This window comes from Protomyctophum parallelum, assembly GCF_964188405.1.
Source record: "Protomyctophum parallelum genome assembly, chromosome: 14".
Classification (NCBI taxonomy): Eukaryota; Metazoa; Chordata; class Actinopteri; order Myctophiformes; family Myctophidae; genus Protomyctophum; species Protomyctophum parallelum.
In genome coordinates, this window is record NC_139709.1 from 31,398,051 (window position 1) to 31,419,449 (window position 21,399).

Consider the following 21,399-nt stretch of genomic DNA (forward strand, 5'->3'; position numbering starts at 1 on the left):
CAGCATGAAATTAGATTTAACTGCTAGCTTGAAATGAGCAGAACTAATGAGGATCACGCTAAATCTTTCCTGTTCGTGATTTTGGGTATAAACAATTGCACCAAATTGTGAAAGTGATGTGGTTTGAAGTATAAAGGAACTAAATGCAGAGATTGAAACTGGACTGGAGCCCACCCCCCACCCCCCCCTCCCACTTTAAACCTATACTTTAAAACAGTGGTTCTCCAATGTTTTTCATTTCAAGGACCCTTAATGCAAGGGTCCATTTGGAACCCCCTCACTGATCTCTGAGGGTCCCATGAAGTCCCCACTTTAAAGACATTTAATCCTGGAGTTAACAATTTACAAAGAGGCGAGATGGACTGGCATGAACTAATATGATCATTAACGTGAATTAATTATGTTGAAATTAGCAAAGCATCAGATTATCGTCTCGTTTAGTTGGTAAAGAACAAATTCATGTTGTTTACCAAGTAAGTGATATTACAATACTACTGTACATAAACCACAGGGGATTATATGACCATATTCTATTTGTAAATAATTTGTTCATTATTATACAAAAGAGTCTGTTTAACACTGCTAATTTACTGCTTCTACTGTTAAGTTGAACTGGCATGCCTGCAGTTCAAGTGACTAATATGATTTGGTTTCATTCTCTCGTGTGCGTGCGTGCGTAGCGTGTGTGCGTGCGTGCGTCACCATGGCTTGGGAACCATAGAGCTCCTGTGTGGCTGGCCAGTCGAGGTGACCACATAGGTAGTTTTCCTTCCCATTTGTTAGCAGCCCATTGTTAGTTTCATATCAAGTGGAACAGAATTGTGGTTTCTCAAAATGTTACAGGACGAGCATGACATGACATTTATACTATAGGTTCTTCTGGTTACTGTCCTGCCAACCTGTGGCTGTACCGTACGACTGCCAAAAATGGAGCGAGCAGGGCCTAACCCCAAAGTTCTACATTTCAGTTAGTAACCCCCCCCCCCCCCTCTCTTGGTGGGGTGTGTGTGTGTGTGTGTGTGGGGGGGGGGTTAGTAGCACTCACATGCCAAAACACCACTATTGTTGTCTTTCCTTGGTTTCACTTCACTTAGCAGAATGAGCACCCATTTGTTGTGTGTGTGTGTGTGTGTGTGTGTGTGGGTTAAGCATCAATGTCTTTAGTCTTTTTCATTTTAGTCACCTGGAATGTTTTAGTGTTAGTCTAGTTTTAGTAGACTAAATATCAGAAGATTTTAGTCGACTAAATCTACAGTTGATTTAGTCGACAAAAATGCATTTTGGCGGGCCTTGATGCCGTCGTAATGACTGCTTTTATACTTGCTGAAAATAACCGATCTACAAGCTCACAACGCGTTGCGCTGACACGCAAGCTTGTAGATCTGCTATTTTCAACATGCAACCACATGTAAAATTACTTGTGTCTTTTAGCCTATACTTTCTTGTCCACTAGTCCTAACATTTTGGTGTTAGTTTTAATCGTCATAGCTTAGTTTTCATTTAGTTTCCATTAGTCGATGAAATCAACACCGGTCTAAGCTCATATTAAATTGCCTCCAATAAATGCATACAAAGACAAGACCTCTCATTCATTCATACGTCTCCCCCCCCCTTGGGGACCATTCTTCCTGTGCACCTGTGCTTAGCACTTCCTGTCTCTCAGTCTCTGTCCGCTTAACACTGTCACCCCCCCCGGCACACACACACACACACACACACACACACACACACACACCACCACCACCCCCTCAAACCGCATCCTTCACACTGTCAGAACGGTGCGCGCAAAGCCAGACCATATTTCAACGATGATATGCAGACAAGGACTCCGTCACATCGTGAGCTTGTGCACTCACTCACACACTTGCAATAGAGAGCCAAAAAACTGACGGGGTGTGTAGGGTGGAACAATCATTGGATTGTAGTCATATTGTACTATATATCTTTGCCACAATACATCACTGGGCTATCTATCTCACCTGCGGACTTTGAGTCAAGTTCCCATCAACACTCATTACCGGGAAAACAATGACATGCCCACAGACGAGCCAAATGTATACTCCATAGCAGACTGGCTTATGACCTATATGACTTATTATACCAACAAGACCAACAAATTATATTCAGTCTCATCCAAAAGTAGACTACATTAGACAAGTTATGAATTGTTTTGATTAAAACATCGGCTGTACAATTCTAATATGAATATAATACATTCTAATATTTTTGAGGAGCGCTAGCCCCTCCTATATTCAGCTATCTTTGTCCTACACATTCCTATTGACAATGAATGGATGATGTATCATGTATGATGATAAGAGCGCCCCTCACTTGAGTCACTTCACACGGGTGTGATTTCTAATAGATTGAATGATTGAATCAGACCCCCATAAATAAAATACATGGAAACACTGAACAGTGACCACAAACAAAGACAATCCTCTATTGACAGAAAATAGCATTTTAGGTCAAACAAAACAAAAATCATATTCTTTCTTTGGAAAAAAAAATGCTTTATTTGGAAGATAATATTAGCAGTATTGTACTGTACAAAAATGGCACTTTAAAAAACTTGTTGGAAGACGAGCGGAAGCTTCTACATTCATTTCGACACCTTAACATGGTTGTATATCGTCTCTGTCGGGTGGACACCTCGTATGTCCAAAACTGTTACTTTTCAGGACTCAACTTCAAAAATAGCAAACGTGCTAAATCTACAAGCTTAAGTTAAAACGCATCACGTGGGGTTTCAAGCTCGTAGATCTGCTCCTTTTGATGCTTTTGTGTGACACTGTAGTATGAACAACCGGGCATTCGTTCATGATAGAACACAAAAGGTTAAAAGTAAATATGGAGTTACTGCCTGACAGCAATTATATACTGTATGAGTGCGTGCGTGCGTGTGAGTGCGTGTGTGTGTAATGTACTGTATGTGTCAGTCATGAACAGGCAGCAAGGGTCTCTGGGTGGGATACTCCTCTGACGGAAAGCGGTCTTGCTCTGGATGATCGTAGCCCCGCAGGTAGGCACCGCTGGTCTGCTGGTGGTAGTAGTACACCAGCTTTCTGGCAAACATAGGGTCCACCTGGAATCCCACAGTAGAATCAGTATGTCTACAGCTGCATACATTCACAATAATGTCATCTGAAGTTTGTGAGGGATAACGCGATTTAGTATAACGCGACGATAACATTTAACCGTAGTTCAACAACGGGAGGGTAACGATATGTAACTGATGCGATGAGGTAGTGGGCGATGATGTTGCTCGCCGACAACAACAACAAGCTAATCAATCATTTTGCTGCATGGGCGGACCTCCAACTCCTCAAGGACCTCTGGGTCGTCCCTGGACCGCCTGTTGATAACCACGCCCAGCCAGCAAGGGCAAGTGACGTCTCGGGGGCCAGATTGGGGCCAGATCAAGTCAAACCAAGACTGGTCAGATCTGGCCCAAAATATCACCTGATTTCAACCAACATAAATGATGCCCACTAAGACGGACGTCCCTGCATGATAGCGGATAACTATAGTCAGATCTGGCCCAGAATAAACTTTATTATTTCAACTGGTGAAGGACGTCTTGCAAAAGATCATCCCCATTATGGGCTGTGATCTGGCCCAGTTCTGACACCGGAGGATGTCATCATAATGTCATCATGACATCATTTGGCTTGCTGGGACTTCTTTGGAGAAATGAGCATTTGCGCCTGTCATAGACATGCGCAGAGCAAGTTCAGTCAGGGAACCTCAGTCAGCGCGCCGGCCGTTAATTGGGCCACCGCAGCATCAGGCTCTCATCCACATGATTCACTCAGCCAATCACATCTCATACCGGCTACTTGAACCAGAGGTTTGCATTCCTCTGCCTTCTTGCTTGCTTACTGCTGTTGTATCAGCGTGCTGCTGTCATACAACCTGCGCTCAATTCTGCTTGCTTACTGCCGTTGTATCAGCGTGCTGCTGTCATACAACCTGCGCTCAATTCTGCTTGCTTACTGCTGTTGTATCAGCGTGCTGCTGTCATACAACCTGCGCTCAATTCTGCTTGCTTACTGCTGTTGTATCAGCGTGCTGCTGTCATACAACCTGCGCTCAATTCTGCTTGCTTACTGCTGTTGTATCAGCGTGCTGCTGTCATACATCCTGCGCTCAATTCTGCTGCTGCTGCCTTTTTGTATACTGCGTGCTGCCGTATACAAAGTGCTCACCCACCTCCACCCCAGCTACCACCTGTCGTTTTGGATCTACCGTTTAGGTACGGGGGATTCAGAGTCCCTATGGTCGGGACTGATGCGCTTGACCTGAGTACCTAAAAAGCAGATCCAATACATCGCCAAACCATAATAAATATATTGCATTGATTATCTTATATTCAATAAATATATATATTACATCCTCCTTGAGTTGTCTGACTGAAGTGCTTCTCAACCATGTTCCATTGTGTCTATACTGTACAGCTATTTTCACAATATGTACACCATGGAACGGATTCAAACTAAATGTATTTCCTCAACTCCTACAAGTCCAAGTGCTTGTTGGGGTCAGTTAGAATATGATCATTTTGGTGGGTCGCGGCCTGAAAAGGTTGAAAACCACTGCTTTTGAGCAGTGGTTTTCAACCCTTTTCATTTCAAGTTCTATTATTAATTTGGCTTTTGAGCAGCGGGCCACCATTTGACGAGATTTAGCCTCTCAGACCTAAGAATGAGAATATATTGATATCGTTACGATATCAATATATATACGATTTTGTCCACAATTCTCCATGCTGCATCGATGTTGAAACCATAGGAAAGATAACAGGCAAACAATGATCAAAATAACAATTATTAATTGTGTAGACTTTTTTAAATTGGGCGGAAACCCCTTTTGGTGTTATAACCTATTTGATTTCATTTTAACTCGTGAGTTAAAGATCTATAAGGGTCCATTTGGTTACCAACGCTCCATCATTTAGCTGGGGACCACCTGGAACCCCCTCAAGGACCACTGGTGGTCCCCGGACCTCTAAAGTCTAAAGTTTAGAATATAATGTGTACCTTCACTGTGATCATCTTCCTCTGCCGCTGTGGATCTGGGTACTCATGGCCAAAACACAGAGTCACCTGGTACTGAGGGACATGACGGCCATGGTGGATGTAGTCCTGAAGCTCTGGGGAGAAAACATGATGTTAGACATGATGTGACGCCATGAAAGCACAATGTTATTTAATTTTGACCTGAGATCAGATTCTAAAAATGTCTTCTACATCCTGACAGTTTTCTGAAAAAGCTACAGTATGTTTCTATGTCAGTCGTTCTCCGATTTTTCAAAAATAGCAGACCTACAAGCTCGTAGCGCGGCACTCGGTGCCACGCTATGAGCTTGTAGATCTGCTATTTTTCAACAGCTAAAGCATAACACAATGCTAACACCAAAAGGGGTTCCCGCCCAAAATGGGTTAAGGAAAGTATTCCAAATAGGATTACCTGCCTCTTCCTCTTCTTGCACAGTAACTTGTTTTCTTTGATATGTATCGTTTCTAAAAAAAAATTATAACATTGTGCTAATAATCGAACTAAGCTAAACTAAGGTTCCAGAATTTGCAGCCTGCAGGATTACAGTCTGTAACATTTGATGGAAGGTACAGGATCAAAACAACAAAGGTGTCCCGGCTTCGCTTGCTTGATTTCACTGTTGCCGACCACAAGAGGTGGGTGGGGCCCCTTAAATGTGACATGTTTCTGATCCACAGTCTCGAGTTTATCTCTCACTCTCCACTCTCAGCACTGTACTGTCATATAACAAGCGCTGTAGACTGCATGCATGCAGACGGACGGACGGACGGACGGACGGACGTGAGCCTACAATAGATCGACATTCGACATGCTTCAAAACGATATTTGTCATCTGAATTGAGGCGATCATCTTGCAAACATCGCTTCGTGAGTCATCGGACTGATTTCAATACAGAAGACCACAGTTATATGCGCTCATCATCATTGACATCTACATCAAAAACAGAGGCAGCATATATAATCAATAGGGAGTGTTATATAATGTTAATAAATAATAAAAGCCAAATTGAGCATATCATTTTAAAATGCATTTAGTATCACTGTTCTTTTGACATTCATGTAGTTCTATGTCACTTAATGTTATACATGGCATCCTTATTTTGGGCAAATGTTCAAATGTTTTAAGATTTTTCTATATATTTTTCTATATGTTAAACAAAGAAAACAAAATTAAAAAATAGTGAAAACAATGTGTAGCGTCATGCAACACTATTGCAGTGGTGTAAAGTAACTAAGTACATTTACTTAAGTACAATTGTACTTTTGTACTTTACTTGGGTATTCTCAATTTCTAATACTTCCACTCGGAGGCAAATATTGTACTTTTACTCCACTACATTTATTTGAAAACTTTAATTACTAGTTACTTTGTAGATTTAGATTATTATTCCCCACTTCAGCCCAATTTTGGCCATTTGAAAATAGCCGATCTACAAGCTCACAATGCGCTGCCATGCATACGACGCATTGTGAGCTTGTAGATCGGCGATTTTCAAAATATTTAGAAATCTGGGACATTAGGCATAATGAGCAATTCTTTTACTCGTAACGGAGCATTTCTATAATGCAGTATTGACACTTTCACCAAAGTAAAGAACGCGAGGACTCTTTCCACCACTGGTTATATCGGTGCTCACCCGTGAGGAACTGCTGGGTGTCAAACAGTTTGCACGTCTGGCCTTTCTCCAGCTTGTTGGGTTTCTCCACGTGTGGCGCCAGAGGGCCTTCCCAGTACACCCGTCCCTGGCACAGGCGCTTGGCGTACAGCCCGTCGTGTGCCATCCATAGGAGCACACCCCTCTCCAGTATGGCTGGCAGTCTTTCGGCACCCTGCCTCTGGGACTCTGGGTAAGGGAAGGGGAATAGGACTAGTTCTGCCCCACTGTAGAGCTCATCCTCCGGGCTGGAGGAGGAGGAGGAGGAGGAGGGCGAGGAAGACGCGGACGAGGAGGGAGAGGAACTGGAAGCGGAGGTGATCCGGCAGCCATGTGGACTGGTGGTGGTAACCTCCTTGACTAAAGACTCTCTGTAGAATACGGACACGTGCAAGCTGCAATCTGGAAGGAAGCGAAGGGCTTTTATCAGAGCGTGAAAACAAATGATCAGATAAGGGGTGCGCGATTATGAAATTATGACCGATATCCGATCTCCGATTATTTGCAGATCCGATAGCGATTCTGACCGATTCCGATATTATACAGAGGACCACAATGGAAACAAGCCTAGCCTAGCCAAATCCTGTTAATAAAGTATTCAATCAATCAATACATAGCCTATACTCTTTTCCAAGTGTCTGTTTTTTTATTTATACTTAAGATTTCACATCATATTTGATTTGGCTTTCGTTATAGACTAGAGGTACTAGACAACTAGACCGACTACGGATACGCAGTTGAGGATGGATGGATGGATGGATTGATAAATGTTTTATTTATTTTTTAAATTGCTGGTGAAAACCGACTAATCTGTATTATTTTGAGACCGTTCCGATTCCGATATGGCATTTTTATGGCCGATATGGCCTATTCCGATTATGCTACCGATTAATCGTGCATCCATAGAAAAGGAATTTATATTTTTTCTAACCCACGACTTTTGTAACCCATCTTTTTTCCACCCAGAAAAGGAATTTAAACAAAGTGAGACGACGTATTATTAACCACTTGAACGGAACCCCAGCATCCATATTCTGGAGGTGGGAACGTTCGCCCCAAAATGGCCAATCTACAGTATCCACGCTTTTCTCTGCTCTATCACTCATAACGTAGCAGACTGTAGTTGTCTCCACCAGGCCGAAGGCATGGGGAGAGAGTATGTTTTGCACTGTCCGTCCGTTCGTGTGTGTGTGTCCGTCCGTCCGTCCGTTACCAGATAATCTCCGGCACTGTTAACCCGGTCGATGACAAACTTTGCACACACACTCCCTGGATGCCAACGATGAACCTCTGCCCCAAATGTTGCAGAACGGCCTGTTATAGCGCCACCATGAGGCAGCTTTTCACATGTTTACCTATAACTGCACCAATCTGCGTGAAACGTTGCATGCACACTCCCTAGAGGCCAAGGACAAACCTTTGACCTGCATTTTTCACATCTGCCTTTTATACTATAGCACCAACAGGAGGCCGACTTTTGTAAAACACATTTTTTTATATTACTCCTCCAGATTCTGTCCAAAAATCCCGCAAATCGTTACACAGTATCTCTATAGTTATGTGCTCAAGGCGGATCTGTCTGATATTTCATATTCCATCCTAATTGCCTATAATTGGCTTTCAAAGTTTGCAGGATTGGCCCGTTTTGAACAAAAAGCGTCAAATCATGAACCCAGCGTGCAATTTACGTGAAATCTTTCACGCACTTTCCTACTAGGCTGAGGAATATATCCCCCCTTTTCACATTGACCTGTTATATGGCCACCAACAGGTTGATTTTTGTAAAACACATTTTAGAACAAAATGCCTCAAACGCATAAGAAGAAATGGCACCGTTTTCACATTGGCCTATTATAGTGCCACCAGGAGGCCACAACCTGACCTGATGGAGACCTGTGCCCCGAGGGGCACTTTTTCTAGTTTCAAATGGAACTCTATGTGGCTTTATTATCACCACTGGTGCATATAATCAAATGCATTTTAAGCACTCAAAGCGCTTTAAGTGCTCAAAGCGCTTTACAATTCGTTCATTCATACATCCTCACTTCCCACATTCACACACCAATGGTGGCGAGCTCACACCGACCAACTCATTGGAGGCAATGTAGTAGTATGTTCACCAGGGATATGCATTTGTTCAAGCTGGGTGTTGTCATTTGCATACTTGCTGAGTACAGAATGTCTTAGGCTTTAATGTTCCTATATGAAGTGGGTGGGTGTATGATTCGTTACCTGATAAGGCAGCACTTTGATCAACCATAGATGATGCTGACTGCAGGGCTTCTGTGGAGTATGCATAGAAGGGCCCAGAGATCTGGAAACCTAATTGGAATGAAAGCAATAGTAACCTTAACTGCATCTGCATCTGTTGCCTTGTGTAATGATTTCAATCCTCAGAAAAAACCAATTGAACAACAGAACAACAGACTCAACATTCATATTTGACTACCGGTATATCAGATACACGCATGCACAAATACATGCATATATCTACATTTTGAGCCTATACTGTAGTGTAGATCATCACCTTTGAAGTACCACCTCAGAAAATATTGGGCTCTCCAAGTACCACCGTAATAATAACTGATGTTAAAATACAGGAGCATAATACCTGTCCTTTTTGTTCCATTCCTAAGCCAATAATGCTGCTCTGTCTATAATCACTAATCGGCACAACTGATATTTATGAATCTGTTCTCAAATCTTCTATTAACGGCTAGGTGTGCTGTCATGCTCATTTCAGCACAGCTGGATTAGATAGCCTATTTCAACCAATTACTTGGTCAGTGTACTAATACACATATTTCATTCCACTTTATTTTTTCCTCCTTTTTGGGACCACCAGAGGGGTACCACCAGTGATACTAGTACCAGTGGTTGGGAACCTCTGGTGTAGATCATGCATCGTTGCTATTTTGGGAATAGGGCTTAAAGTTGCTATAAGCAATATATGTCAAAAAATGTATTGACATATATTTATTTATTTTTCAGACAGCCAGCAAGGAGTAAAACACTCCCCAAAAATGTAGTCTCTGTGACACATCTATAGGGGCCACAATCTGCATTCGAAGATGTTCCTAGAAGCTTTGTCATTGGTCGAAAGAAATCCGGTCGAAATGACTAATCAATCAGGAAGTAGACAGGCAAATCGACCAATGACAAAGCTTCTAGGAAAATCTTTGAATGCAGATTGTGGCCCCTAGATGTGTCACAGAGACTACATTCTTTTGGGAGCGTTTTACTCATTGCTGGCTGTCTGAATACCAAAAGATTCTGGAGGGAAAATTGCGACAGGTTGTGAGCATGTAGATTGGCTATTTTGTGTAGAGGGGGAAAGGGGGTTTCGTAATATAGACCCCCTGGGCAGTAAAGTAAGCATAATGTTTAAGTCATTATTGGGGCATTACCGTTTTCAACTTGAGGCCCTTGCCAGGGTCGGCTGAGAAGTGAGGGGTAGTGGCATTGGCCGTACTGCATTTCACCGTGTGGTGCATGGTGATGTGGAGTTACAGGCAATGGCTCCTGTTCTGGCTGTGTATATCTCTCCTGAGACGCCACATAGTTTGGTACCTGGGAGTGGGAGGGGGTCGCATGGAATGTTGCAGAACAGCGTTTATGCTTTAGTTTTAAAATAAATCAATTAAAAAGTGTTACAGCTTGCTTGCTTATGTTCATTGAAATGGCAGCCACAAAATAAGTCTTCTCACCTGGTTGAGCAGAGTAGAATATGGGGAGAAATAGCTGAGAGAATTAACATGAGACGGTGTCTCATGCATGTCGCTCATCTTAACTCCTGCAAATGTACAACACAGGCACACTGTTGGCCACGGTGATGATGATTGTGACGTGTGGTTAGTTCTGCATGCCAAACGGATTCATGGAATGATAGTTGAACTCAAAGTCAGGACACATACTCCAATAATAGACGCACAGAACCTGAAACTTGAGTTCAAGTATAGCCTACTCATACAAGTAGACATGTTGAAAGTGTGTTACGTGTACTGTAAGTTGTGAATCATGTGTATAGGCATAAAGTGTGACAGGTGACAGGGTGATTAGCGTCATGTGCTCATGATAAAGCTTGACTTGAACGAGTGCCATGCTGAATGATAAGATGTGATTTCAGATGCAGAGGGGCAGAAACATATGTATTTCGTAAAGCTATAATGTCTCTCTCTGTGTTGGTTGCACTTGTAACCAAAGGGGTCTAAAAAAAATAAACCCCTCTCTGGCCTTTTTGGTACATGCTTCAACTTCCTTCGTATTTCCTGCCGCTGTTAGCATCAAGTTAAACTGTGTGTGTGTGTGTGTGTGTGTGTGTGTGTGTGTGCGCGTGTGCATGTGTACACGCATTAGTAGTTGCATAATAGTTTAGGTGGTGGGCTAGCATGCAGCAGAGAGGACATCTGTGTGCGAGTATAGCATGTACTGTATCAGAAGTATGCCATCAATTAAATACCCTCCCCCCTAAAAAGTTAAATAATAATAACAAATTCCATGCACTTACCTCTTTTTTCCCCCTCTGGAATGGTTTTGTACACTTTATAGGGTTCTGAGATGTCTAATTGGCTCTTTTCTACCAGTTCAACAAAGTCGTTGCTTTTATTGAGTGCACACCGTAGTCTGGTTTTCCATGTCGGGGGGTCTGGCTTGTCCACACCTTCCTTGTATTTCCCCTTGAAAAGTGCCCAGGCCTGCCGCAATTATGACATTTATTTACTCAGTGGTGGAAAAGGTATACTCAAATGTTTTACTTATGTAAAAGTATCAATACAGCTGCAATATAGAAATACTCTGTTTTAAAAGTCAGGAATTCAAAATGTACTTGAGTAAAAGTACAAAAGTATTGTATCAAATTGTACTTAAAGTACCAAAAGTAGAAAGTATAGGCCTAGTCATTGTGCAGAATGTCCCATTGCATGTTTTCAAATGTTTAAACATATTTTGAAAACAGCAGATCTACAATGTGTCACATTAATATATCATCAAAATAGGTTTCACTTCGGCTAGCCGATCTACAAGCGCCACGTGTCACATAATTGTGATGCTTTGTGAGCTTGTAGATCTGGAATGTTTGAAAACACATCTTCTATTATAGGGCTCCTCTTTTGACACAAATTCTTTTTACTGTGTCTGCAGCCAAATAGCCTGGCTACATTTTTTCAATGTGGTGGTCTTTGACATGAACATAGGGCCTATTGTGATTCTCAAAGTGTGGTCCAGGGATCCCAGGGGTCCTTGAGAGGGTACCAGGGGGACCCCAGCTACATTAATATAATATCAAGATCAACTTTACATTTACATTGAAAATAGCCGATCTACAAGCAGCTATGAATCATTTCAATGATTGTGTGGGGGTCCCTGGCATATGGGGACCCCCACACAACATTTGTGTCATTCAAATGTTTCAAATTCCTCTCTATTTAGGTCCATGGCCAAATAGTAGGCCTACTATACTAAATTAAAGGTATATTCAGTGATTTCACTCAAAAAACCTTAGGTTTCGTTTTTGGTTGGGACCTAAGCCTTTCGTCCAATCAGGATAGAGAGTCAAAAACGAAACCTAAGGTTTTTTGACCCCCAGGGGTTAACTGGGGACAGGGAGGAACTCCTTATATGGTCAGCACACTCTATAGTAGGGAGGATTATCACAACAAAACAAAAAAATAAGTGATATTTGAATTAAGTGAAATCACTGAATATACCTTTAATTTGGCATGGTTTTAGGCTATAGGCTAAATAAGTTTTGCAGTGCCATCCCAGTGGGGGGGTTCTTAATTCCCACCTTGAAGAGTGCGGCATCCTCCTCTCTGTTGTAATCTTGTTTGCCCGCGTGTTTCCACGGGATCCTGAAAATGCTTCTCTCGTCAGTTTCCCAGACCAGTCCGGCGTACTTCCTGCTGTCAATCTGCTCGATCAGCCACTGTCGAAGTTTCCCGTTGCCGCCTGCACTGACTGACAAGGTGCTGTCCTCCTCTAAACTCATCATGGCTGCTCATATGCATGCAACAGGATGCAGGCCGCTCAACATGCAATGCAGGTGAATGGAGGTGATCGTGCATCTTCCTAAAGAACCATACAAAGTGATGTCGTTAGTCCTAACGATTTAAATAAAAGGGAGGCGGAACACGTATACGGTCCATTATTAAACATTCCATTATTATTATTCTTTCTTACCAGATAGTTACAGCGTCAATGAATTGTCTTCTAATCTAAAACATGTCGAATAATAATAAACTGACTATAATAATAAACGGACTATACAGACACAGTCCACTTTGCTGTTGACACTGTGAGGTCTAGCATCTAATGAAATGCCTCTTCTGTCTTCAGTTCAAAGTATCGCTCGACGTCCTTAAAATATTGTCACATTGATCATTTGATTATAGGAGGAGCTTCAGTAGCCTAGTAGTAGTCATAAGTCTGGTAACACGCGCTGGAGTGGATTTCTCTGAAGCTGTCTGTCTGACGCCTAACCTAACCTCTGCTATGCAGAGTGACACTGTCTGGTTTGGAATGGAACTCAATATGGACAATAAAATGAATTACCTGTATAGCGTCATTATCATTATTCACACTCAGTCTTGCTGCTCTTGCATCCCACGGTTTTTGCCATTACATTCAGTATTATTATTATGCACGGCTGAAATTCTGTACTTGAAGAGAGACTGACTTAATCTTAAACGAGTCATTATTATGGTATACTAATTATTTTACATCAAGCTATATTTTACTTTGGCAGCTTGGCTGCCCTCCAGTGGCTATTGAAATAGGCTACACTACCTTTTCTAATTGTGAATCGTGATCCTCCCTAATGGTGCAAGGATAGGTGGGCGCTGTATCTCCACAGTGTGTGTGTGTGTGTGTGTGTGTGTGTGTGTGTGTGTAGTATACTGTAATGTATATAGGTAGTAGGCTACATGATTTTAGTCAGTTGTTTAAACATTCGACAATGAAGGTGTAACTTAAGTAAGCCATATGCAAAGGTCTAATATGTTTGCAATTGTCCATGTTCACAATGTATACTTTACATTACTTAAGTCCATTTTTATTTTTTTCTTCTTTACCAAATAGCCAATTTTACATTGAGGTGTCCAGGTGTCCCTAGTATCCCTTCTAACCGCCCATATAGCTATTTAAACTTTCAATGCGTTTTATCCAAACACAATTGGCCTTTTGACTTCACTAAACTTACAACAAACACATTATAGTATAATATACAACAATTAACATGTCAGACTCAGACGTACCCCCTACGGTAGAGGCCCTACCTGGGTGTCGATTCTTTTGACGTTTTAAATCCACAGTGGTTGTAATAATACTGTATAGCCCTACACTTAGGCAGCCAAGTTAGCCTAAAAGTTCAGGATAAATTCAGGCTAATGTATAATGACATTTGAACCGGTTGAAACATAGGACTTACAAATGACACACTATGAATGCTGTCAATCCTGTATTGAAGATTAAATACCGTTGCACATTAAATCATTCCCGTTTTGTGGTGTACCAAAGAGATTACAGTGAACACTCTTACCTCCGTCTCTCTCTTTCTCTACTCTCTTACCTTTGTAGCACAGAGCACCCTGCTACTCTGAATTTGTGAGAAAGTCCCACAAAGTCATAAAGTAGTCTTTGAACGTGTGCCATTGGAGTATCTTGCTTGACAAGATACACACACTAAAACAGACCAATTCATCAAGGTATGCGTGGTCATTTTTTCTTTATATATTATGCCTGACACATTTGATGTTTAGTTTCAAAGATTCTCTGAGACTGGTTGCTTTCCATCACACTGGAAGAAACTGCCACCTGCGTTGTATTTTATGCTTGTACTGTATGTCGTTTCTGTTTGAGCCGATTACAATTTTGTCCGCAGGCTTTGATGTAGCTGTTGTGTGTGTGTTTAGTTTAAGTTTGTGACGGTTATTCTTGATGATAAAACCCCAATAATTATTGTAAATAGTGATGCACTGAATATTCGGCAGAAAATGGCTAAAAATGCATTTTCGGCCCATTCGGTTTCGGCCCGAATAGGCAGAATATATATCACCGAATAGTGTATGCAATTAATGCATTCAAAAGGGCTGAATAAATGTTTTATGGACCCATAATAGTGATTATTATTGAAGTTACGTTTTGCCATAAACATTTATTTTGCCATAAATCAGGTAGCTTTAAGGTACGGCCATGACAGCAATGGTAGGAAAAAAGATGTATAATATTAATCATATTCGGATATTCGGTATTCGGTTTTCGGCCAACTGTTTCCTATATTCGGTATTCGGTTTCGGCCAAGAATTTCCCTTTCGGTGCATCCCTAATTGTAAAACAAATAAATAAAACCCATGTTAAAGCCTGCTGACTGTGAGATGTGACGCTGTCATGCAAGACCTCTCTGTTGCACAGCAGACAAACAGGAAGAGAACCAGGAAACAGAGGCTCTCCTCAGCAGCCCACCCAGCATTGACACTCTGAGACAACAAATACTTTTGATACTTTTATCATAGCATATGGCCTGTACAGTAGAAAAATGCAACACCATTTGTGACACTCATGAATTATAGATAACATCATCGGAAACATTGACCTTTAAACTAAAGAGGCCCCACTGTGTATATCAGTAGGCCTCTCCAAAAAGTTCATATACACGTTCTTCGCATCGTTTCTGGCAGAGACAAACATTGCAACGGCATACTCTGGGTGGAGCCAGACCAGAGAGAAAGATGCTCCTCGGAGCAGACTTCCGGGACAACCTTTGGGGGATGTCAGGTGCCTCCAGGTGCTTCATTTGTCTGTACTTCCACCTCTGTCCCATTGGCTTTAGAGGCCCCGGCCAGCAAGCTGCGAATATCAGCCTCATCATTGAAGGGGTTGTCTTTATATTCCGTCCTCAGCCACTCTCTGAACTACGGAAAGAGAAACAAAACGTGTTTAATATTTTGACGCTATTGCAAAACCGACACAAAAATGCAACTGATGATCTACTCTACCCTTACAGTATATTATCCACATTGACGTGTCATGGCAGGGGTGGACTGGCCACAGGACGTACCGGGAATATTCCGGGTGGGCCGCGACCATAGGGTCAGGCAGGCAGGCCAATAGGCAGCAGGCCACCGGGAAAGGTCCCAGTGCTCCCGCGGACCAGTTCGTGCAGCCTGCTGCCATTCTGCCAGTGCCATTGTGATAATTTCACTGTACCTGTATCAGTGAGTGTATATAAACCCTCTTCCATCTTGAATCCTTTTGCCAGCATCATTCTTGTGAGAGCAACAAAGGGTTGTGTAGTTGTCTGTTGGTTTGTCATCATTTATATAGTTCAGTAAAAGTTGTGGTATCAGGGCTTGTTTGTTTGTGTGTGCCTCGACGGAGCGGGCGGTTTCTGCTATCTACATGCTGTTTATGGTGGGCCGGTCTGGGCCGAATTTTTGTCCCAGTCCAGCCCTGTGTCAAGGCTGTGTGATATCACTCTGTTACCTACTCAGTCTGGACAGGGTCCTATCTCTAAGGTAGGCTGGACATGTAAACAGGTGAAATCGACCCGTGGCTTCTGATTGGTCTGTGGATTGGGGAAATAACACCAGTTTGACGTATCAATGCACACTGCGCAGCTACTGCTGTTGCCCTATACGACGTCCCTTATCATTCACTAAACTCACCCCACACAGCCGTCAGTTTTTTGTACTACTGAATCCGACAGTGGAGTGGACTACTGAATCAATTTTTTTTTTTTACGCTAGAGTCGAGTCGAGTCTTGAGCTGGCTCTATTGTTCTTCACTTCAGTGAGAAAAGCTTGGACAGAGTGGCGCTGGCTGAGGACGTATCAGCAACAGCGTGGCTACGTAACGGGTGACGTTATGAAATACGAGTCAACAGCCTGATTGAGGGCCATGACCGAGTAGCGAGTGAAATAACAAATTTGCGGAACGCAGCTGGAACCCAGGTTACCCGTTAAACGACTCTCCTCATCTCATACTGACCGTGTCAGCTTGACTGGTCTCAAACTCCCGGAGTTGCCGCTGGAATCCCAGGTTGGGACCGGCACAGGGCCGGGCCACCTTCACTGCAGCCAGTGCCTCCTGCCAGCCCAGTCCTGTCACTGTCATTATGTAAGCCACCACCAGGGTCACACTGCGGGACACACCTGCCAGACTGCATGAAGACCCAGATGGACAGAATCAGTGAGAGAAGCACAGACAGTGGTCGGAAAGAAAAAAGAACAAATTAAGCAATAGCACACAACATTATATGCTATAATGTGAGAAATTGGTTTTGGCATACTGCCATAGATCAGCACAGCAACATTAATATCACGCTATAGCAGGGGGTTTTCAACCCTTTTCATTTCAAGGCCCATTATTTATAAATTATTTGCAAATCCTTGCCTGATGAAGGCCTGAGTATAGACAGCATGTGGGGTGAAAAATGTACAAAAAAGGAGGAAAAAAAAGCAGGGTCTCTCCCAGAATAAACCTCTCACCAGTGAACGAGGACGCCCTCTCTCTTCAGGCGGGACTCATGCATGAACATTATGCTTTGTTTAAAGTGCTGAGTCCTGTGGAGGATTTAAAAAAAAAAAGTGTGTTACAATAGATCATGACAGCTATACCAATGTGATAACGTTAAGTTAATAAAGGAGCCTGGTATAATTACAGCACTGTGTGCAAGTACAGACACCCCGTTTTATCGAACCTGAATCTTGAGTATGGTTCTATAGTAGAAAATGGACATGCATCCATGTATGACATGTGTATGTACACATGTTTGTTTGTGTGGATGGGCTTGTGTGTGCGACTGTACCTGTACGCGCTTGCATTTGACTTTCCTTTCACTTGCAGATTTCACATGCTACTCTGAAGTGACTGGGCATCTCACTGGCGTGTATGCGTGGGCGTGCGTGTGCGTGTGTGTGTGCGTGCACATGTGTGTATTTGAGGAGGAAGGTAAAAAATAGAGGCACAGCAGCGACTGTCGTGGTTAAACTGCAGAGCTGAGCACAGGGCTTCCTTCCTGTTCAAAGAACTGCAACAAAAAGTGTACATGGGGGGTGTGTGTGTACTATTTGTAAGAGACAATGACAAAGGAGACCTACACAGAATATTTTCAAAATAATAATAATAATTAGTTTAGTGTTTATTTAAATGGCTCAGTGGTCAATAGTGATGCTTGTGAATGCATGTGCCTGTGTGCCTTGTCATATTTTGTGCAAAAAAAAAAGTGTTTTTACACATGAATGTCCAATATTAAGTTTCATTATTTTAAAACATGTTTTTTCTAGTAGACCTACTGTCATTGCAACCTATTCAGAGCTGTTGTTCATAATCGAATTGAGAGCTTGTTGGAAGCATATCATTTTCACGTTAGCTTGAGGAAAATGAACCTGTTGACTCCCACACACACAGTGCAGCCTCGAATGGATCATATCTGGCATGATTTGGTTCAGCATTTTGTTGTCCTGTACCGTGTTGCTGTTCTATTGCACACTACTGGGTACTCACAGGTTTTGTGTGGGCAGGTCGGCTGCTGAAATGCAGAGATAGGTCATCTCCTATGAGACAATACAGTACTAATTAATTACCCGTATGCGTGGTTTACTCAATCGTGATCACAGAACACCAAAACAGTAGGCCATACTCATTTCACACGGTGGCCATTTTGCCATTTTGGTCGTATCGATACCAATCAACCAAGCGCTTGAATGTGTTTGCGGCACATTTCCAATGGTCCACAACACGGATCATGCAGCAAGTATAGCGTCAAGACAAGCCCATTGTGATGCCTCCCTCTTTGTTATTGTATTTAATGTACTGTACACGCATTGTTTCATTTGCATGAGCATCTGTGCAATTTACTTTTGTGTACTGATCTTATCTGCTTTGTTAACTAAACCGTATCCCTCTCTCACCCTTTAATCCATTTTGACCTGAGATCAGATTCTAAAAATGTCTGTTTGAAAATGACAGTTTTCTGAAAAAGTTATGTTTCTATGTCAGTCGTTCTTCGATTTTTCTAAAATAGCAGACCTACAAGCTCGTAGCTCACTATGAGCTTGTAGATCTGCTATTTTTCAATAGCTAAAGCATTACATAATGCTAACACCAAAGGGGATTCTCGCCCAAAAACCATGGTGTGCCCCAAACCTTACCCCCACACATATCATCTATGTTTTATATATAATATTCCGTATGCATGAAACACATTGTGTTTCACTGTGTATGAAATGTGCTATATGCAAATAAAACTTTGACTTGATCTCACCTTTGTCAGCTTTTCCCTCATTCACAATAGTGATTAGTGACTAGGAATGTGTGGGGGGAAAAAACTAGTTGCAGCAAGTAGGCAGGGAAGCTTCACTCTGGAGTCAATACAAAAAGTCCACACAGACAAAAGCAGCTGCTGCCACACGATCATCATACTGCTATGTAATTCTCAGCCCACACAAAAACACAATGCAGCCCACTGGCCCTAACAAATGTTGGCTGGGGTATGTAGTGTCCTAGATACATGAGAATAATAAACTCACACTCTCTCTCTCTCTCTCTCTCTGTTAAATTGCATTCTCCTTCAGGAAAGAGAAGCCGTTTGTTTGGGGAAACGCCACAGACTATAGTGTTAGCAAATACTGCAGGGCAACCAACTTCCCTGAATTACCTGAAAGACTGGTCCATGGACTGTCACTCAGAGCCGATGTCACGTGTACCGCACTGTCATAGTCACAGGGTTTCGGTCACTAGGGTCACACTATTGACTTTGGCTTCAGTCATTATAAGTCTCCTTTACTTGAGCAATTGGAGTGACACACAGTTCCTAGTCTGCGAAGAAAGAGCCATTATTATGAGCATGTCTTACCTGGAGGATAGGAGCTGCACTGTCATGAATTGACAAGATGTGAGTGATGTTGTTTCTTGCCAACTGCTCTCTGCATCTCGCATCTTTGAAAGAAATGCAAATGAACAAGTTATTAGCATCCACGAGAGAAATAAAGGATTACAAATAAATTAACATATACTGTTTGGCTCACCTTTGAAATTTCCCAAATATAAGTCAGGCAGGACCTGTGTGGAGAGAGAGAGGCATAAGCATCCTTGTTGAAATGCTGATGTGGTAGCCTATATTTAGAAGGACCATACAGACAGACAGACAGCTGAGAGGGCTCAGACAACTGGTGCAACATGAACATGTCACTGTACTGGTATGCCAGTGAGCAGATCATAGGACAGGGCGAAATCATAACAGAGGACGGATATCACTCATCTATTCTGATGGCTGTGGGCTCATCTGGTAGCAATTAAATTATACAGTCAGAGAGAGAGAGAGAGAGAGAGAGAGAGAGAGAGAGAGAGAGAGAGAGAGAGAGAGAGAGAGAGAGAGAGAGAGAGAGAGAGAGAGAGAGGACTTGTAGAATGGTTAGAAAGTAATTGTGTGATTGTGTCAGTCAGTGTCATTGTCAGACATACACAATCATGTAGTATGTCATTGGCATGCATTGGGACAATTGGACATCCATCTAGCTAGCCTGTGGGATTAATTAGGCTAGGTCACGGTGAATGCATTTTCGCATAAACAAATTGCTATATTTAGGCTTTATTTGAGTAAACATGCTTTCCAATCAGTTAAAACAAAAACCCGTGTATGTAACCAGCACTCATAGATCATATTGTCTAGATCTCTCGTGTGACCAAATCACCGAGGTATCGTAAACTTCACTTGAAGACCGTGTATATAATATATAAGATGCATAAGCGCATACAATTGAAAGGGAAAGCCATACCTTATTGATACCATTACCCATGATGGCGACAGAATGTGCTCAAGAAGAAATGATGCACGGCAACACTGACATTAGCTGTCGTCTGGTCCACGCTGAATTATCATACGGCATGACGGCTTTCCGAATGGGCTCCCATGCAGCTGCTGCGGACAAGCACCGTCTGTATGTATTCGTGCATGTCTAGTCTACGCTCCACTAATCTGTCTAAACCCCATGCTGCTTTTTCTTTATGGGATTTGTAGTTTTCTCACTTGCCAAAATAATAAAATAAAATAAAATAAAAATAAAAATAAATCCCAGTTATCCCACTGGTTCAGTGTGGTCCTCAAAGTGTTGTCCGTGTCTGCGTCTCCCAGGGGGGTCGGGGTTATGACCTGTAGCCTGGAAACCAGACAGTGATATATTAGTCTGGCCATGCCATGCCAGGCTATCAGATTCATTGGGGCATTTGGGGGAGTTCCAGGGGGTTCCCCTGGCAAAAGGAGGAACAGTTTAAAGGGGTATTTCCCTGGGTATTTCGCTTTTGACACTTCTGAGATCATTTAATGTGCAAGGATACCCAATGGTAGGCCAACACACCTCAAGTTTCAAAGAAACATTTGTTTTTCTTTGTAGGCCTAATCATTTTTTTCTAAATTACATGTAAATGTAGTGTTTAGATAAATCATAATAGAATGTTGTGTGTTAAACTGTATTATTGTATTGTATGGTACACGAACAGGCTATTATCAACTTCGGCCGAAACTAGAAGCCTACAAAATTCCTCCCAAAACTATGCTTCATTAAAAATCAGACGGATAACCCCGGCGAGTTTCAATTGCATTACTGTAATCCCACCAGTAGAGGGAGACAACAATACAATTGACTGCTGGATTATTCTTCTCTTGAATATAACTTGTGTTGTGTGCACACAA

At 42.3% G+C, this 21,399-nt stretch overlaps 2 protein-coding genes across 3 annotated transcripts; both read right to left on the reverse strand.

Moving 5' to 3' along the window:
* Nucleotides 1-2,523: 2,523 nt before the first annotated feature.
* irf4a (interferon regulatory factor 4a) lies at nt 2,524-13,021 on the reverse strand. The gene is made up of 9 exons (XM_083781500.1): nt 12,891-13,021; nt 12,499-12,779; nt 11,221-11,407; nt 10,421-10,506; nt 10,121-10,283; nt 8,946-9,035; nt 6,696-7,115; nt 5,040-5,152; nt 2,524-3,085 (listed from the first exon to the last, which is right to left on the reverse strand). Exons 2-9 carry the CDS (start codon nt 12,700-12,702, stop codon nt 2,936-2,938), a joined length of 1,413 nt encoding a protein of 470 aa, XP_083637626.1. The 5' UTR covers nt 12,703-12,779; nt 12,891-13,021; the 3' UTR covers nt 2,524-2,935.
* Nucleotides 13,022-15,197: 2,176 nt separating this feature from the next.
* Nucleotides 15,198-20,836, reverse strand: dusp22b (dual specificity phosphatase 22b). Of its 2 annotated transcripts, XM_083781780.1 has the most exons (7): nt 20,486-20,835; nt 19,736-19,769; nt 19,564-19,646; nt 18,213-18,262; nt 17,195-17,269; nt 16,695-16,866; nt 15,198-15,619 (listed from the first exon to the last, which is right to left on the reverse strand). In XM_083781780.1, the coding sequence occupies exons 1-7, from the start codon at nt 20,504-20,506 to the stop codon at nt 15,479-15,481; spliced, it is 576 nt and encodes a 191-aa protein (XP_083637906.1). In that variant the 5' UTR covers nt 20,507-20,835; the 3' UTR covers nt 15,198-15,478. The 2 variants fall into 2 exon arrangements, with proteins under 2 accessions (XP_083637906.1, XP_083637907.1); XM_083781781.1 differs by lacking the exon at nt 18,213-18,262 and having other exon boundaries at nt 20,486-20,836.
* Nucleotides 20,837-21,399: the final 563 nt, after the last annotated feature.